Source organism: Pyrus communis, chromosome 11 (assembly GCF_963583255.1).
Source record: "Pyrus communis chromosome 11, drPyrComm1.1, whole genome shotgun sequence".
NCBI classification, from domain to species: Eukaryota; Viridiplantae; Streptophyta; class Magnoliopsida; order Rosales; family Rosaceae; genus Pyrus; species Pyrus communis.
The window spans coordinates 26,552,814-26,567,660 of record NC_084813.1 but is presented as its reverse complement, the minus strand read 5'-3'; the positions used below and the strand labels follow the sequence as shown (position 1 = coordinate 26,567,660).

The following is a 14,847-nucleotide window of genomic DNA, read 5'->3' as shown; positions in this document are numbered from 1 at the left end:
TTTCCCATGTTTATTTTCTTAACTGCAAATTCTTTTATTTTCGAGAAATATTCTCTATGGCATTAAGGAAAACTTTACAAGGCATTTTGGAAGCGGTTTTATGATTTATTGAGTTACAAATGTATATGTAGAAATGTAAATTTCGTTGCATGCAAATGATGCATCACAAAGCTCAATGTGGCATATGACTCTTCACAAATGGACAAGTCATCAATGACATGTGGCACAAATCAAGCAAAGGAAGCTAAAAAACATTCCTAAAATGCGGCAAAGGGGAAGAAATCTCCTTAAAATCGGCAAGGGGCCCAAATTGCTCCCAAAACTGGAAAGAAAGCTAAAGCATCTTCACAAAACAAGCAAGAATTGAAGATTGCTCACAAAATAGGCAAGAAAGCCCTATAGATTTTGGCCAAGCAAGGGAAATTGGCTGAAATTAAGACACAAAACATGCCTAAATTCTCCCATGGACGAATCAAGATACAAATCAAAGCCAAATCCATCCAAAGGCAAGCTTTGAGAAGTCTATAAATACAAGGTCCAGACAAGTATAAAGGTCAACAATTTCTACATTGAAGGGTCGAAATTCTCACAAAAGGAGAACCTCTACCAAATCTTTGAAGACTAATACGTTACCAAAGCATTCTTCGAAGAACGTACAACCAAAGTTGAAGCTTTATTTCGACCAAAGCCGAAGCATTCCCTTGAAGAATCAACAAGCATTTGTGCCGATTCCTTCAAGACTTTGTTGCAAGCTTAAAACTTGAACGATGTTCAATTAAAGATCAAGTCGCCAAGACCCTTGAATCAACAAAATCCCACATCAACATCACTTTTGCAGCAGGTCATACACAAACCTAGAGGTGAAGACTATCCACTCATTATTTCGAGCTCAAAACTTGAAGCAATCGTTCAATCGTTCGCCCAAGATCAAGTCATCGCGACCTTTGGATCAACAACCTACGCATCTACATCAAATTTGAAAACTGAATCAGAGGAAAATTGTAAACAAAGATTGTAACCTTACAAATTCATCAATACAAATCTACTTTGTACACGCATTCTCGTTTCATTCGTTACAGAATTTTCGTGTTTACAATATATTCAATAGAATATTTAAAGAAAATAAATGTGCCAAATTCTTGTGGGCGGCAGAAAGTCACCCGTCACCCGTGACTTTTGGCACCCTCAAGAATTTTTAAGGCATTTAAAAGTGGTTTTATGATTTAATGAGCAAGACATGTATATTTAGTATAATATTTAAGCCGAAAGCTAAGAAAATAAGTGGAAAATATAGTAGTGAGACCAAAAAAATTGTTAAAATGGGGTTTCACCCTCAAGAATGTAATCACAGAAAGTCTTACTTTAATTTTCAAAACTTCACGGTGAGGCAAAAGTGGAAACAAAGAGTCTGAACGATGATTTATTTACTAATTTGCAAAACTGACTAAAAACCGTGAGTGTTAAACCCATGTTTTTTTTGTAAAAAATGCAAATTTTTTATTTTCGCAAAATATTTTTCATGAGCATTAAGGAGAAGTTTATAAGGTGTTTGGAAGCGGTTTTATGATTTATTGTGGAACAAATGTATATTTAGTAAAATATTTAAGCCGAAAACCAAAAAAATAAGTGAAAAATACAATATTGAGGACCAAAACATTGTCAAATGGGATTCCACCCTCAAGAATCTCAACGGAAAGTCTTACCTTACTTTTCAAAATTTCACAGTTAGGCGAAGGTGAAAATAAATAAATTGAATAATGATTTATGTACGAATTTCCAAAATCGACTAAAAAAGTGTTAACCCATGTTTTTTTTGGTCAAAAATGCAAATTTCACGGTGAGCAAAAAATAAATAGATTGAACGATAATTTATGTAGGAATTTGCAAAATCGACTAAAAACCGTGAGTGTTAATCCACTTTTTTTTGGTCAAAAATGGAAATATTTTATGCAAGCATTAAGAAAAACTTTATAAAGTATTTGGAAGCAGATTTACGATTTATTGAGCAAAAATCGTATCTTTTGGTTGACAAAGAGGGTTTTATTATTATGGAGTTTAGATTTAGATAAAAGAAAAATTAACAAAAAGGAAATGTTCAAATATCTTTAAATTTAGGTTTTAAATCGTTGATTACAAGTGTTTAAATATGAATTATAATAGATTTTGCACGAGAAAATATATTTTGAAGACATGAATATGATAGTTTGTTTTAGTTGTAAGAGAAATAAAAGAAAAATTAACAAAAATGTACAAAAATGATTCAAATTTTTGAGGCACGCATACCTTTCTGGCACCCTCAAGAATTTGAATCTTTTTTGTACATTTTTCTTTTATTTCTCTTGCCACTGCAATGAACTATCATATTCATGTTCTTCAAAATCTATTTTTCCGTGTGTAGAGCTTGACTCGTTTTTTGAGCACCTGGGAGTTCGCCTCGTTCTGCATGCACGAAGCCCGCCTCCTGTTGTAATTTATGTACGAATTTGCAAACACCCCCCGTTCCTTTATTTAAATGCAAATTTTTTAATTTCATGAAATTTTTTCCGTGAGCATTAAGGGAAATTGTTTAAGGCATTTGGAAGTGGTTTTATAGTTTAATGAGCAAGAAATGTATATTTAGTACAAATTTTTTTTGGCTTATTATATTCACTTCCCACAAATTGTTAAATAAACCCTACGTACTTAATACACCCCACATTTACTTTTTCAATTAAAAATTATCTTTATACACCCCACATACTTTTCCATAATAGCTTCACACCCCACATTCTCAAAACACACGTAATATTTCTATATACACCCCAATTTCTTCAAATTTTAGAATAATCATTTTTAATTTTGATGGATTGAATCTAGATACCCTGCTGTTCCCAGGCTAATTTTGACTTGTTTTTCGTTTCCAGCTTTATAGCATATTATTATTAACCGCGTTGGACGTTAACAATTATCTTAAATTTGTTTATCTTTGTGTAGATTGGAAAATCTTATGTCACTTCCAAACTCAAGATCTTATGTAACTTTTCTAGAACAAAAAAAAAAAAGAATTATCGAAAGTTTCAAGCTGTTGGTATTGCAATTCACAGAGTTAGTTTAAAGGCATATGTTCTGAAGTTTTTCGACATAGTAAATGCCGGGATGTGATATAATGTGTGGTTGGAGAGAAAATAATTTCTTGCAGTCACAGTGACCAATAGCATTGGCATATTCATAGACATTTTGTTAGGGTTTTGTCAATCAATATCTTTGTAGTTTCATTAGTTAGGATTTTGTTCAACAATTGAGGGTAGAAGGGTTTTGATAATTGAAGAAGATAAATAATATGTTAAAAGTGATGTGGGGTGTATTTGGAAATTTCTTATTTTTTTAAAACTTAATAAGGTCGAAATTGTCATTGCATATTAGAATGCATAAGTAATTTAATATTGAATTTGTTGTGGGATGCATTCAACAATATGTGGGGTGTTAATAGAAAAAGCTTTTTTTTTTTTTTTGAACTTTAACGAAAAATTCCTGGTACTGTGTGATTTAGCGAAAATCCACATTTTTACACAAAAAATTAATCCTGATACTATTCATTTTGTCTTTATCAGTAAAATTTAAAGTTTCTAAGCACATTTTATTATTATTATTATTTATTATTTATTTATTTTTTTGCTGCGAAGGATTCTTGTGTATTTTTGGATCAATATTTATTATTTTATTTGTTGGATTAAGGACAGTCAGATCATAGTCAACGTCAAATTTGGGCCGACCACGTGGCGCTTGATTCTCTCTCTTTCATCTTTTACTCTGGTTTTCCTTTGATCATTAATTTTTTCCCCCTATTTTCTTTCTCGTTCATCTCTTTGTTTGTTCGTGTTCCTCTTATTGGTGGTAGGTCGTCCCAGTCCCTGGCTTAGCCTGTGTAAGGCCAGAAAGGCCTGCCTAGCTACAGCCATGGGTTCCATCGCCATGGAACCCGAGGACATAGCAACCTACGCTTCCCTTCATTCAATTCCTCTCGACAATTCCACCCGCCTTTGCGCGTCGGTGAACATGATACATTCAAATGGCTTCTTCTTTCACAACAATCCTCTGCAGTATTCACTCCCCCTTCTCCTCATGCAATTCTCTCTCGCTACCGGCGTCATTGTCCTCGCCTCCTTGCTCCTCAAGCCTCTCGGCCAGCCTGTCATCGTCGCGCAAGTCTTAGTAAGTAATCATTCTCCGTTCTATATCATTGCATACGTATGATATACTAAGCATGGAAAACGAATAAAACGAAAACCAGAGGTTTAGGTTTACGTTACAATCACATGCATAATTCAAAATTTTTTACGTTACAATCACATGCATGATTCAAAATTTTCTTGCATTTAAACTTAGAAAATCAAACAAAAGATATCAAAATTTTGTTAATTGGTTATGATTTACCTAACAGGGGGGTATAATACTAGGTCCTTCGATTCTAGGCCGGAGTGATGCATTTATCGATAGTTTTTTTCCTCTCAGAAGTTTCATACTGCTGGATCTTGTTTCCTCTTTTGGATACATGTTCTGCTTCTTCCTCATTGGAGTACAAACGGATCCCTTCATGGTCAAGAAGATTGACAGAAAGACATTTGCCATTGGCGTTGCGACGTTGATTGTCCCAGTTCTCTTGACTCAAGGATGGTGGTATCTCTTGAACCGCTATGTGAATTTGGATATAGAGGTGGTCAGTTCGCTTCCGGCTATGGCTCTAGCAGAGAGTGTGCTGGCCTACCCAACCATTGTTTTCTTTTTGGGTGAGCTCAAGATCGTAAACTCTGATTTTGGGAGGGTGGCAATGTCTTCTTCCATGGTGAGCGGGTTGTGCAGTTTCTCTGTGATAACTGTCGCTGTTCTGGCTGAAGCCGCTAAACCAATGCCGGGTGATGATACCTACGACATGCTAAAACTAATGTTCACCGGTGGTGTTGTTGCGCTTGTCATCGTTTTCCTCATTTGGCCAGCACTCAAATGGTTGATAAGGAGCGACTCAGTGGGACAGCCAATGAAGGAACTCCACATTGTTCAACTGCTTGTCGGAGTCTTGGTGACTGGCCTTTTCAGTCATACCACAGGTTTACACACTTACTATGGGCCTTTTGTTCTTGGCTTGACTATACCGGCAGGGCCGCCAGTTGGGTCTGCTCTTGTGGAGAAGCTTGACCTCATCACCTCTTGGATCTTCATGCCCATCTTCTACATCAAGAATGGCTTGGTTATGGATATCTTCGCCATTCGACTCAAGAATTATACCATCTTCCAATCCACTACCCTCGTGGCTGCACTCGGAAAGTTTTTGGGAGCTTTTCTCAGTTCACTCCTGTGCACCAAAATGCCAGCCACGGATGCTATCTCGCTTGGCCTTGTCATGACTGCGCAAGGCTTTCTCGAACTTGGCTTGTTCAAAATGCTCAAGAGGAATAAGGTATGGCATCTTCAATCCAGTCCAATTCCAATATCCTTATGTGAACAGAAACCATAGATTGATTTGTGAATTCTCGTTGACAAAATATACCATCAGAACAAAAAAATGAAGTCCATCTAATTTTCCAAACCTTGTGCTTTCGCAGGCGGTCTATCACGAAGCATTTGTTGTGATGTGTGTATCCATTTTACTTATAACAGGGGGTATCACGCCCATTATAAAACGCCTCTACGATCCTTCGAAGAGGTATATAGTTTACAAGACAAGAACAGTGATGAACGCGCGACCAAACTCCCAGCTCCCCATACTTGTCTGCGTACACGACCAAGATGATGTTGAAAACACAACCAAGCTCCTTGAGGCCTTAAATCCAACCGAAAAAAGCCCTCTTGCCATCTATCTACTCCACCTCATAGAGCTTGTTGGCCGTGCAAACCCTCTTCTCATCCCCCATAAGCTCACAAGAAGGACCTCCTCAAAGGCCAGCCCCTCGGAACAAATTGTCAATGCCTTTAGAAAGTACGAGCAAAGGAATCGGAGCCTTGTCACGGTCCACCCCTTTACCGCAATATCTCACTGTGCCACAATGCACGATGATATATGTACAATTGCGCTTGATAAAAAGACTTCCCTCATAATAGCTCCATTTTACCCGATGCTCCATGCCAGAAAACAGAGGTTGATCAACAAAAATGTTCTGGAAAAAGCACCTTGCTCCGTTGCAATCCTTGTTCACCGTGGTGAGCTCTTCAGCAGCAGTTTCAAGAGAAGTTCAAGGGCATTGAAGTTGACAAGCGAGAGCGAGTCTTGTTATAATGTTGCTATTCTCTTCTTTGGAGGACCTGATGACCGAGAGGCAATGGCATTAGGGTCACGAATGGTTGCCCATCCAAACATCAACTTGACACTGATCCGGATTCTTGTAGATGGAAGTATAATAAATACTAATGAGGACGTGGAGCAGAACAGGCTTGACGATGAGGTGTTGAGTGAGTTCAGGGAAGGCATGACAGACAACTATCGGGTCATGTACATAGAAGAGCTGGTGATGGACGGTTCAGGGACTATGGCTGTGCTTCGTTCCATGCAAAGTAACTACGAACTGGTAATAGCAGGAAGAAATCAAGACAAAGGGTCACCATCCCTGTCAGGTCTTGTGGACTTGGAGGATCCTAGTGAGTTGGGAGCTATTGGTGAGGTGCTAGCCACCTCAGATTTCATGGGGGAAACCGGAGTTTTGGTGGTGCAACAACACACCAAAGCGGTGAATGACGAATGTGAGAGTCATACAGGAAACTTGAGGGAGACGAACTTGATAATGGATGATGAGGAATTGCCAATTCAAATATGAGATGCTCGTAATACACAATTATAAACACTGCCCATATCTCTCTCTCTCTCTCTCTCTCTCTCTCTCTCTCTCTCTAGTGTTACATATGAAAACTTTACCATTCAACTGCAAGTCATCACCTTTGCCATGCTTACACAGATTCCTGCTCAAATTACTCAAGGTCAAAAGAGTTGGGAACCTCTCTTTTCCAAACATGAATTTGAAGAACGCTAACGCCGAGCCAGGATCTGCTGCCGACATTGATCCTATTAAGACATTGAGAACAACATCGTCAATCTGAAAATTCCCGCAAACAATCACTTCTCCCAACTCTTTTGCTTCACATATCTGCCTCTCTGAATCAAATTCAATGTGAACTTTCTACAATCATTACTCCTTGGAGCTACACCTAGCTTTCTCTTCTTAAATTTATTCGATCCGACGGCAAAAAATTAAGAGAATTGTATGAGAGGTAAAAAGAAGTGTGTGAACAGCAGCACCCTTTTTTCTAATGTTAGCGCAATGGATCTTCCAAAAACTCAACAATGCTGAAAATGCACCAAAACTATCATCTTATGCAAACAATGAGAGGAAAAAAGAGAGCAATTTAATCTAAAAATATTTACGTTATTATCTGTACAATCTTGTATCGTTTTACAACCTCTGTAGTCTGTACACCACACTATACAATTACAATCTTTACAAATGTACAAAATATACAAACCCAACCACTATCTTTACAGTATCCAGAGTGGTTTCTGGGTTTCTTCTTCCTATATACAGCTTCTGACTTAATACGTCTGCTAATTTTCTTCCTTTTTACAGTGTTTACTTCCAAGAATATGGAGAAACTTAAGAGTAGGATCTAACCAACTTAAAACTCTGGAAAGTTGGAGCTTTAAATAAGTTCCCGAAGAGATATCCCATCTTTGTCCCTTGAGGAGGCTTTGGTGCAGGGCTTGGGTTACATTTCACCTGCAGTATGGTCTGGCCAATCTGTCTGCGGATTGAATCGATAATCTTGGGGTCTACTGGGTTTCCTGTAACGTCGGTGACATAGAATGTGTCCATCGCTTTTCCATTTTTAGTTGAAATTTCTGCTCGTTTGATACACAAACTGTTCTCCCTGAATATCCGGGTGATATCCGAGAGAAGTCCAACCCGGTCATCTGTGCACAGTTGTAGTTCCAGGCCCTGCATGGTAAAGCAAGGTGTGTTAGTAAATTTGTGGACATGCAAAATAAATATGAGGGTTCTCGTCAGTTAAGAGTTCACCGCACCTCAGATGCCCTCCTTTCAATGGCTGCTTCAAGACACTGTACAACACGCTCTCGCTCAGCTTCTGAGTTTATAGGAAGCCCATCAACATGTCGAATGTAAAATTCCTACAAGGAAAAATATCTAACATGTTAGATGGAAATGAGATCCCCAACACAGAGCAAAAATTGCAAATAAAATGTCTGCCATTTGATCATTTTGTCAAATCCAGCTGAGTTTTGCTGGCTTTGCAAATCAGAACAATTACAGCAGACCAATTTCAATAGAAATTTATCTTACCTGATAAGCTTCCATCCTCCCTGTATTGACCATGCCGTGAAAAACAACATACTGCATATCCGTTAAGGTGCAGATGATGTCAAATAACAGTTTTGGTCGATCTTTTGACCTCATCGTAATGACTGTGTAATCCTTCTGGCTGCAATCCAACGCGGTTACATGGGGTTTTGAGCCCTTATCCTCAACTCTCCGTAGTTCTGCTCTTTCAACCCTTTCATAATCCCTGTCAGCAAACATAATCTGATGCAACCTTCTATCTCTATTTGTAACTCCAGGGGTTGCAAGTGTCATTTTAGCAGGCTTCAACTCGTTGTTTCCTTTGAGGACATTGCAAAGCAAATCCTTGATTGTAGCGAGACGGATTGGATCTTCAATTGCACAGCCAGTGGAATCATCTGTGACATGAACTACAGCTGCAGCTCTAGTGTTGTGTGTCCATATCTCAGCATTTACCACATTACAGTGAAGGTCTGCAAGAACTGCACACACTTCAGACAATAAACCAGGCCTGTCAGTACCACTCAGCTCAATGGAGGTGTGCTCTTCTGAGGGCATCACACCAACGGAATGTCTCATAGAAGGTACAAAGCCGGCATTGCTTTCAAGTCTCTGCAAAATAAAGAAGTAAAATGAAAAATGAAAACCTTTTCCCACAATTCAAAATATCTTGGTCCACAGATAGATAAGTTCACAGAAAGGAAGCAATCGGATGCTATAACAGATGTGTTTTTAGTTTTTAAATAGTGTTCCTTAAACAAAACTGAAAATTATAGCATGAATTAGATGTCAAATACGTATGGTGTGATAGTCAACCTGATGAATGTTCAGTAAAATCAGGAGTTTAAGTGCTGTCAAAGGAAATCCTGTTCTTCTAAACTTCGAATTGTTGTAAAACATTAAATGAACATAGAAGAACATAAAGACATGAAATTCGTTTTTACTTTTTCTCTCTGACTCCTTAACAGCCAGAGGAACCGCAATAGGATCGACTGCTTACCATTTGGATACAATTGATAATGTCCTTGTCTCTGATCTTCTTCCCGTCACGGTCAATCACATTAAACACTGAAAAATAGAAAATTTGGGAAAGACTCAGTAAGAGAGAAGATGTAAACGGAAATAGACAAATGGAAAGCTTCAATTGACTAGGGAAGTTGAATAAAAATCCTTACCATCCATGAACCATACACCATCAGATGAGATATATGCTTTTGTTATTGTAAGGTTAACGTCGGTGAGCACTTGGACAACATCCAGAAGAATTCCATGTTTGTTGACACTGCCAACCTAATTAAAAAATTGAAACGAAAAGAAAGTTCAAACGGATATTCAAATGCTTCTTCAGTCGCATTCTTCGGTACAAAAATAATTTCATATTATATGAATGGAATCAACAAATACACATGATAAGTAAACATAAAAAAAGTCACAAGGTAGAAGCAGCCTCACCTGTATAACGGTGGCATCCTCGCAAGAATCGTTATCAATCACAACTCTGCAAGAACAAGAGGGTAAATCAGATGAAGCTTTTTTCCTTCCAAAACATACTTCACAGAAGAGGACAATCAAATGGGCCAAACAAGGAAGTTTCTTGAAGACGGGAATCGATTTCCCCAAGCAAACAAGTTGGGCAGAGGAGAAAATGAGGGTGCGGAAATCACGTCGTGCGCATGATTCCTCTATATCAAACTAAAAATCAATCAACAAATAAAAACTCAAAAAATACATCTTTACTTTCTGAATCAATGAAGAAGAATACTCAACAGGGAAGGAAGGGAATAATTGCCACTCAAGTTTTACTTAAACAAGTAAAAATTCTGCTTTCTCATCAACCAAACGGTACAAAAATCAAAACTTGAGAGAAGAAAGAACATATAAATATAAATTATATCACATTCGTAATTCGAGAAAAACCCTTCATCTTAAAACAAAAACAAACAAAACCCAGAAACCAAAAAAGCTGAAGAATTTACCAGAACATAGAAAATCCCAGAAAGATAAGGGGAAAATACCTGGGTGGGTTCATCCTCCTGACGAACTTGGCATACTCATCATCCATTTTTTATCTTTTCTCCCAAATCTACCGGAGATTTCCAAACAACCCAATACCTCAAAACAGACAGAATTGAGACAAAAAACGGACAATCTTATACTTCACAGCACATGGTATTAAGATATATACATTGATGCCTCCTCCAACATTCAAGGAAATTCTCCCACACCATCCCACCCCGCTGAGAGAAAGGAGAGAGAGTTAAAACAAGACGAACGAAACGAAAGGTACTATAAAAAGTAGAGTGGGCAGCGGGCATGACCGGGTGGGGCGTGGGGTCCCAAAAATCCCGTTTGAAGAAAAATTACACAACGTAAGCCGTACTTTCTTGACGTGTTCAGCTGTGATTGAGATTTTTTGGGAGAGCCAGCGGTGAGATTGCGGCCAGCGGTCAATAGGCTTGTGGCGCTCTTTTGAGAGGTGATTTTTCAACAGTTTTTACTTTTTTTTTTTTTTTTTTTTTTTTTTAACGAAAAATCTTTGGTATTGTTTATTTTAATAAAAAATTAAATTTTTACACTAAAAAATTAAACCTAGTACTATTTATTTACTATTCATTTTTTCTTTATCCTTAAAATTCAAAATTTTCAAATTATTTTTATTAGTTTTTTTGTTTTGGGTAACAGTATGGGCGTCCGTACAATGAGCTGGAGGGATTCCAATGCCTCGTGACTTTTGGTGGTGAGGTAACACGAGGCACGTGTTCGCTACAATTTGATCGCAGATTTACCGGTATTTTTGGCGGCAATTCCAGCGTGAGCGACTGGTTTCCTGCTGCCCTGCCCAATTTATTTTGCAAACGGACAGTTGAGAAGAAAAAGAAATTATTGAGTGCTATTGATGCAAGGTGAAGAAAAATTTGTTGATAACTATCACTGGTATCTCAGTAGTTGAGACGAATTCGAGGTCCGTATTTAGGGCTGGTTTGGTATTGCTGTGTTTTGAAAAAAAACTGCTTCTGCTGTACTGTGAGAATAAGCAGCTGTGAAATAAAGCAGCAGAGTGTTTGGTAAACTTTTTTGTAAAAGTGCTTTTGAAAAAAAAAAAAGGCAGTATTAGAGTGTTTGGTAAATTTTTATGTAAAACAGATGTGAAAAAAAGCTGGTTTTTCAAAGCTGGGTTTTGCAGCTTCTTGTTTTTGGCTTTTTTTCATTCAAAACTGTGAAAAAAAGCTGAAGTTGAGTGTTTACCAAACACAAAAACAGCTCCTAGCTTTTTTTTATAGCAGCTTTTTTCAGAATCACCTCAATACCAAACCAGGTCTTAATATGGTATTGATTTCTTGGGTTAGATTTCTGGCGTTGCTAAATCACATGATGATGACTAGGGAGACGCTAAAGTTCTTATGTGAGTCTTTCTGATCCGCAAAAGAATGGACTATCGTGACGAAACCACCAAATGGTCCCCTTATTAGGAAAAAAAAATGAAAAAGAAAAGGACCGGTGATGCATGTTCACCTAAATTTATTATCACTGGTGTCTCAATAGTTGAGACGAATTCTAGGTCCGTATTTAACATGGTATTGATTTCTTGGGTTAGATTTATGGCGTTGCTAAATCACATGATGATGACTAGGGAGACGCTAAAGTTCTTATGTGAGTCTCTCCGATCCGCAAAAGAATGGACTATCGTGACGAAACCACCAAATGGTCCCCTTATTAGGAAAAAAAAAATGAAAAAGAAAAGGACCGGTGATGCATGTTCACCTAAATTTATTATCTAGAACAACATATATTGCAGCTTAAATTTATAGTCATCTGAAACACGATCAACGTGACATTACTGTTTCAATCAAACTTTAATATGTGGATTCAGCTTTTATAATGATTAATAATTTATAAAAATGAGACATATCAACCATATTGTCCACCATTATTAACGTGGTATAGTACATTATTTGGCTTGTTTTCCGATTAATATCTCTACTGTTTTGGATGCATGCATGGATATGTATTGCATGCGATGTAATATTTACATAAATTTCCAATTTACATAAATATATACAAACATATAAATTAGTATGTATGGTTTAATTTGGAGCGTCAAAAAGTGAAAGAAAGGATTCAAGGGACGAAGCTGATGAGCTCAATTATCTATCTCTGATATCTTGTCATTACGTACTTTGAGATCGACGATCGATCGATTTAACGGCAAGTTGATGATAACTCTACCCTTGGACTTCGAGATATATGAGAATGATAAACAAGCAACAAACGTGGAGCTTCCCAAACTACATAACACGGATCTCGTTGGACAAAAACAAACAAAGGATCCAGATGTATTTATATATAGATACATATATGTGTATATATAGGAAGTTACTTCCACACATCTATTTGTACGCACACATGTTATTTCTAGTTTTCGAAATGAAGAAGTACGTCACTAGAGAACGAACATTGTTACACTTACCATATTTTTTATATCGTATAATTGTACCACCCTTTTAATAGAGTCAGGACCCCCAACACATGTGGTAAGAGTTGGAATAGCATTTTTTACTGAAAATGTGACTTTACCCCTTCAAACTCAATTTTTTTTTACGTAAAACCCATAATAATATATTTTTCTAACAAAAACCCAATGACTAGGCTCCACCTAAGCAAATTACCTAATCGAGATTGTGCGTCGTATTTAATATTATTTGGATTCCCCAAATTACCCTTAGTTAAGTCATTATAGCAGTTTATGTTGATATCAAAATTAAAATGGAAAGCTTTTTTAATGTTCTTGTAACGTGTGTACTGGCTTTGAAATTTTAGTTGACGTAGGAATAAAAATTCAAAACGTTTTGAATTCAACAATAAATTTTCAGATTAATGTACCCTATTGCGATTTAATAAAAACCATGCTTTTGTTTTCTTTAAAACAAAAGGGGTAAAAAATGATGTGTCTAGTATGTTTTGCTTTATTTTTCGAACATCAATGTACCTATTTTTTTTGTTTTGAAAAGATTAGTGTACCTACTTAGTACTAATAGTTTTGGTCATTTTGAAAAATAATGCACTTGTTATTAAATTTTTGAATCTGGAAAATATAGGTAAATTAATTTATGTAGGTAAATTAGTATAAGATTTCATACATGTTTATCATGGATCCTGAGCCTCTATTAGGTGGCATATTGTTAATATTTCTCGTATAAAATATATTTATCATTTAAATTAGTGAATCTACAAAATATAGGTAAATTAATTTGTATAGGTAAATTAGTATAATATTTCATACATGTTTGTCATGCATCCCAAGCCTCTATTTGTAGGCATATTATTGGTATTTCTCATATAAATATACTTATTAGGCAAACTATTGATGTTTCTCATATAAAATATATTTTATTATTTACATTAGTGAATCTAAAAAATATAGGTAAATTAGTATAATATTTCATACATGTTTATCATACATTCTGAGCCTCTATTAGTAGGCATATTATCGATATTTCTCATATAAATACACTTATTAGGCATACTATTGATATTTCCTAGATAAATATACTTATTATTTAATCAACAAAATATAGGTAAATTTGTCGGTATAATATATTAACAGTATAGGAGCTTGTTGCTCATCATAATTAGGGTGAGTTATGATAACCTTTATTGACTTAATTAGGGCGTTGTGGCATAAGTTGTAAATATATTGTAGCAATAGGTCACTTTTTTGCTTACATGTCAGTTTGTTTGAAAATTGGGTTTTATTTAGAGATTTAAATTTATATGGATTTTTGTTTATGAAATGTAATTTGTCAGGGCTTATATCTAAAGAACCCCGTTTTTTATAAAGAATCGATGGACCAAAAAAACATGCATGTGCTAAATTTGTGCACCAAATAATGTGACACATTCTATACCATGAAAAATTTTATTCCAGTTATTAATAATCAAATTTCAATTTGAACTAATGTATGAATTTAATTTGTGTCACATCATTTGACGAATAAATTTGATAACCTCGCATTATTCTTAAATTTTTTTTTTCGAAACTATTCTTATATTTTATGAACTATATTAAATTATGGCAACTCATGGCATCAATGAAAACGTAGTTTAGGAAGCCTTAGGAATTAAGCAGTTGGTAGTAGCAGATGAGATCAGATCGCCTGCTAGCTGGCTGCTGCAGCGTAAAGAAGGAAAGAATAAAGGTCTATAATTCCAAGGCATATGTGTTTTACAATTAATTCCAATTAGGGCAGAGGATAAAGTTTGGCTAAATTAGGATTTAATCTCGATCGTAAATTTCATGCACAGATGCACTGTTTCCAGGTGACTTGGAAGTTGGAATCTCCTTTTTAAACTTTAACAAAAGAGAATCAGATCATAAGGAGGATTAAGATATAAGAGTTGAAATCCTTACCTAAGTATTATTCTAATTAAATTCTAAAAAATAGATAATACGAGCCTGCTAATTTGGCATGTAAGAATGTATATATCTTTCAGCTTCACGTACAGCTAGAAGAACATTATCGAGATCACA

At 36.2% G+C, this 14,847-nt stretch overlaps 2 protein-coding genes across 2 annotated transcripts; one reads left to right on the top strand and one right to left on the bottom strand.

Annotated features, from left to right (window-relative positions):
* Positions 1 to 3,849: 3,849 nt before the first annotated feature.
* On the top strand, positions 3,850 to 7,256 carry LOC137709413 (cation/H(+) antiporter 15-like). Its single transcript, XM_068448505.1, has 3 exons — positions 3,850 to 4,191; positions 4,421 to 5,434; positions 5,580 to 7,256. The coding sequence occupies exons 1-3, from the start codon at positions 3,937 to 3,939 to the stop codon at positions 6,783 to 6,785; spliced, it is 2,475 nt and encodes an 824-aa protein (XP_068304606.1). The 5' UTR covers positions 3,850 to 3,936; the 3' UTR covers positions 6,786 to 7,256.
* Positions 7,257 to 7,418: 162 nt separating this feature from the next.
* Positions 7,419 to 10,561, bottom strand: LOC137708686 (ACT domain-containing protein ACR6-like). Its single transcript, XM_068447810.1, has 7 exons — positions 10,334 to 10,561; positions 9,771 to 9,816; positions 9,494 to 9,608; positions 9,319 to 9,386; positions 8,322 to 8,930; positions 8,045 to 8,149; positions 7,419 to 7,958 (listed from the first exon to the last, which is right to left on the bottom strand). Exons 1-7 carry the CDS (start codon positions 10,378 to 10,380, stop codon positions 7,617 to 7,619), a joined length of 1,332 nt encoding a protein of 443 aa, XP_068303911.1. The 5' UTR covers positions 10,381 to 10,561; the 3' UTR covers positions 7,419 to 7,616.
* Positions 10,562 to 14,847: the final 4,286 nt, after the last annotated feature.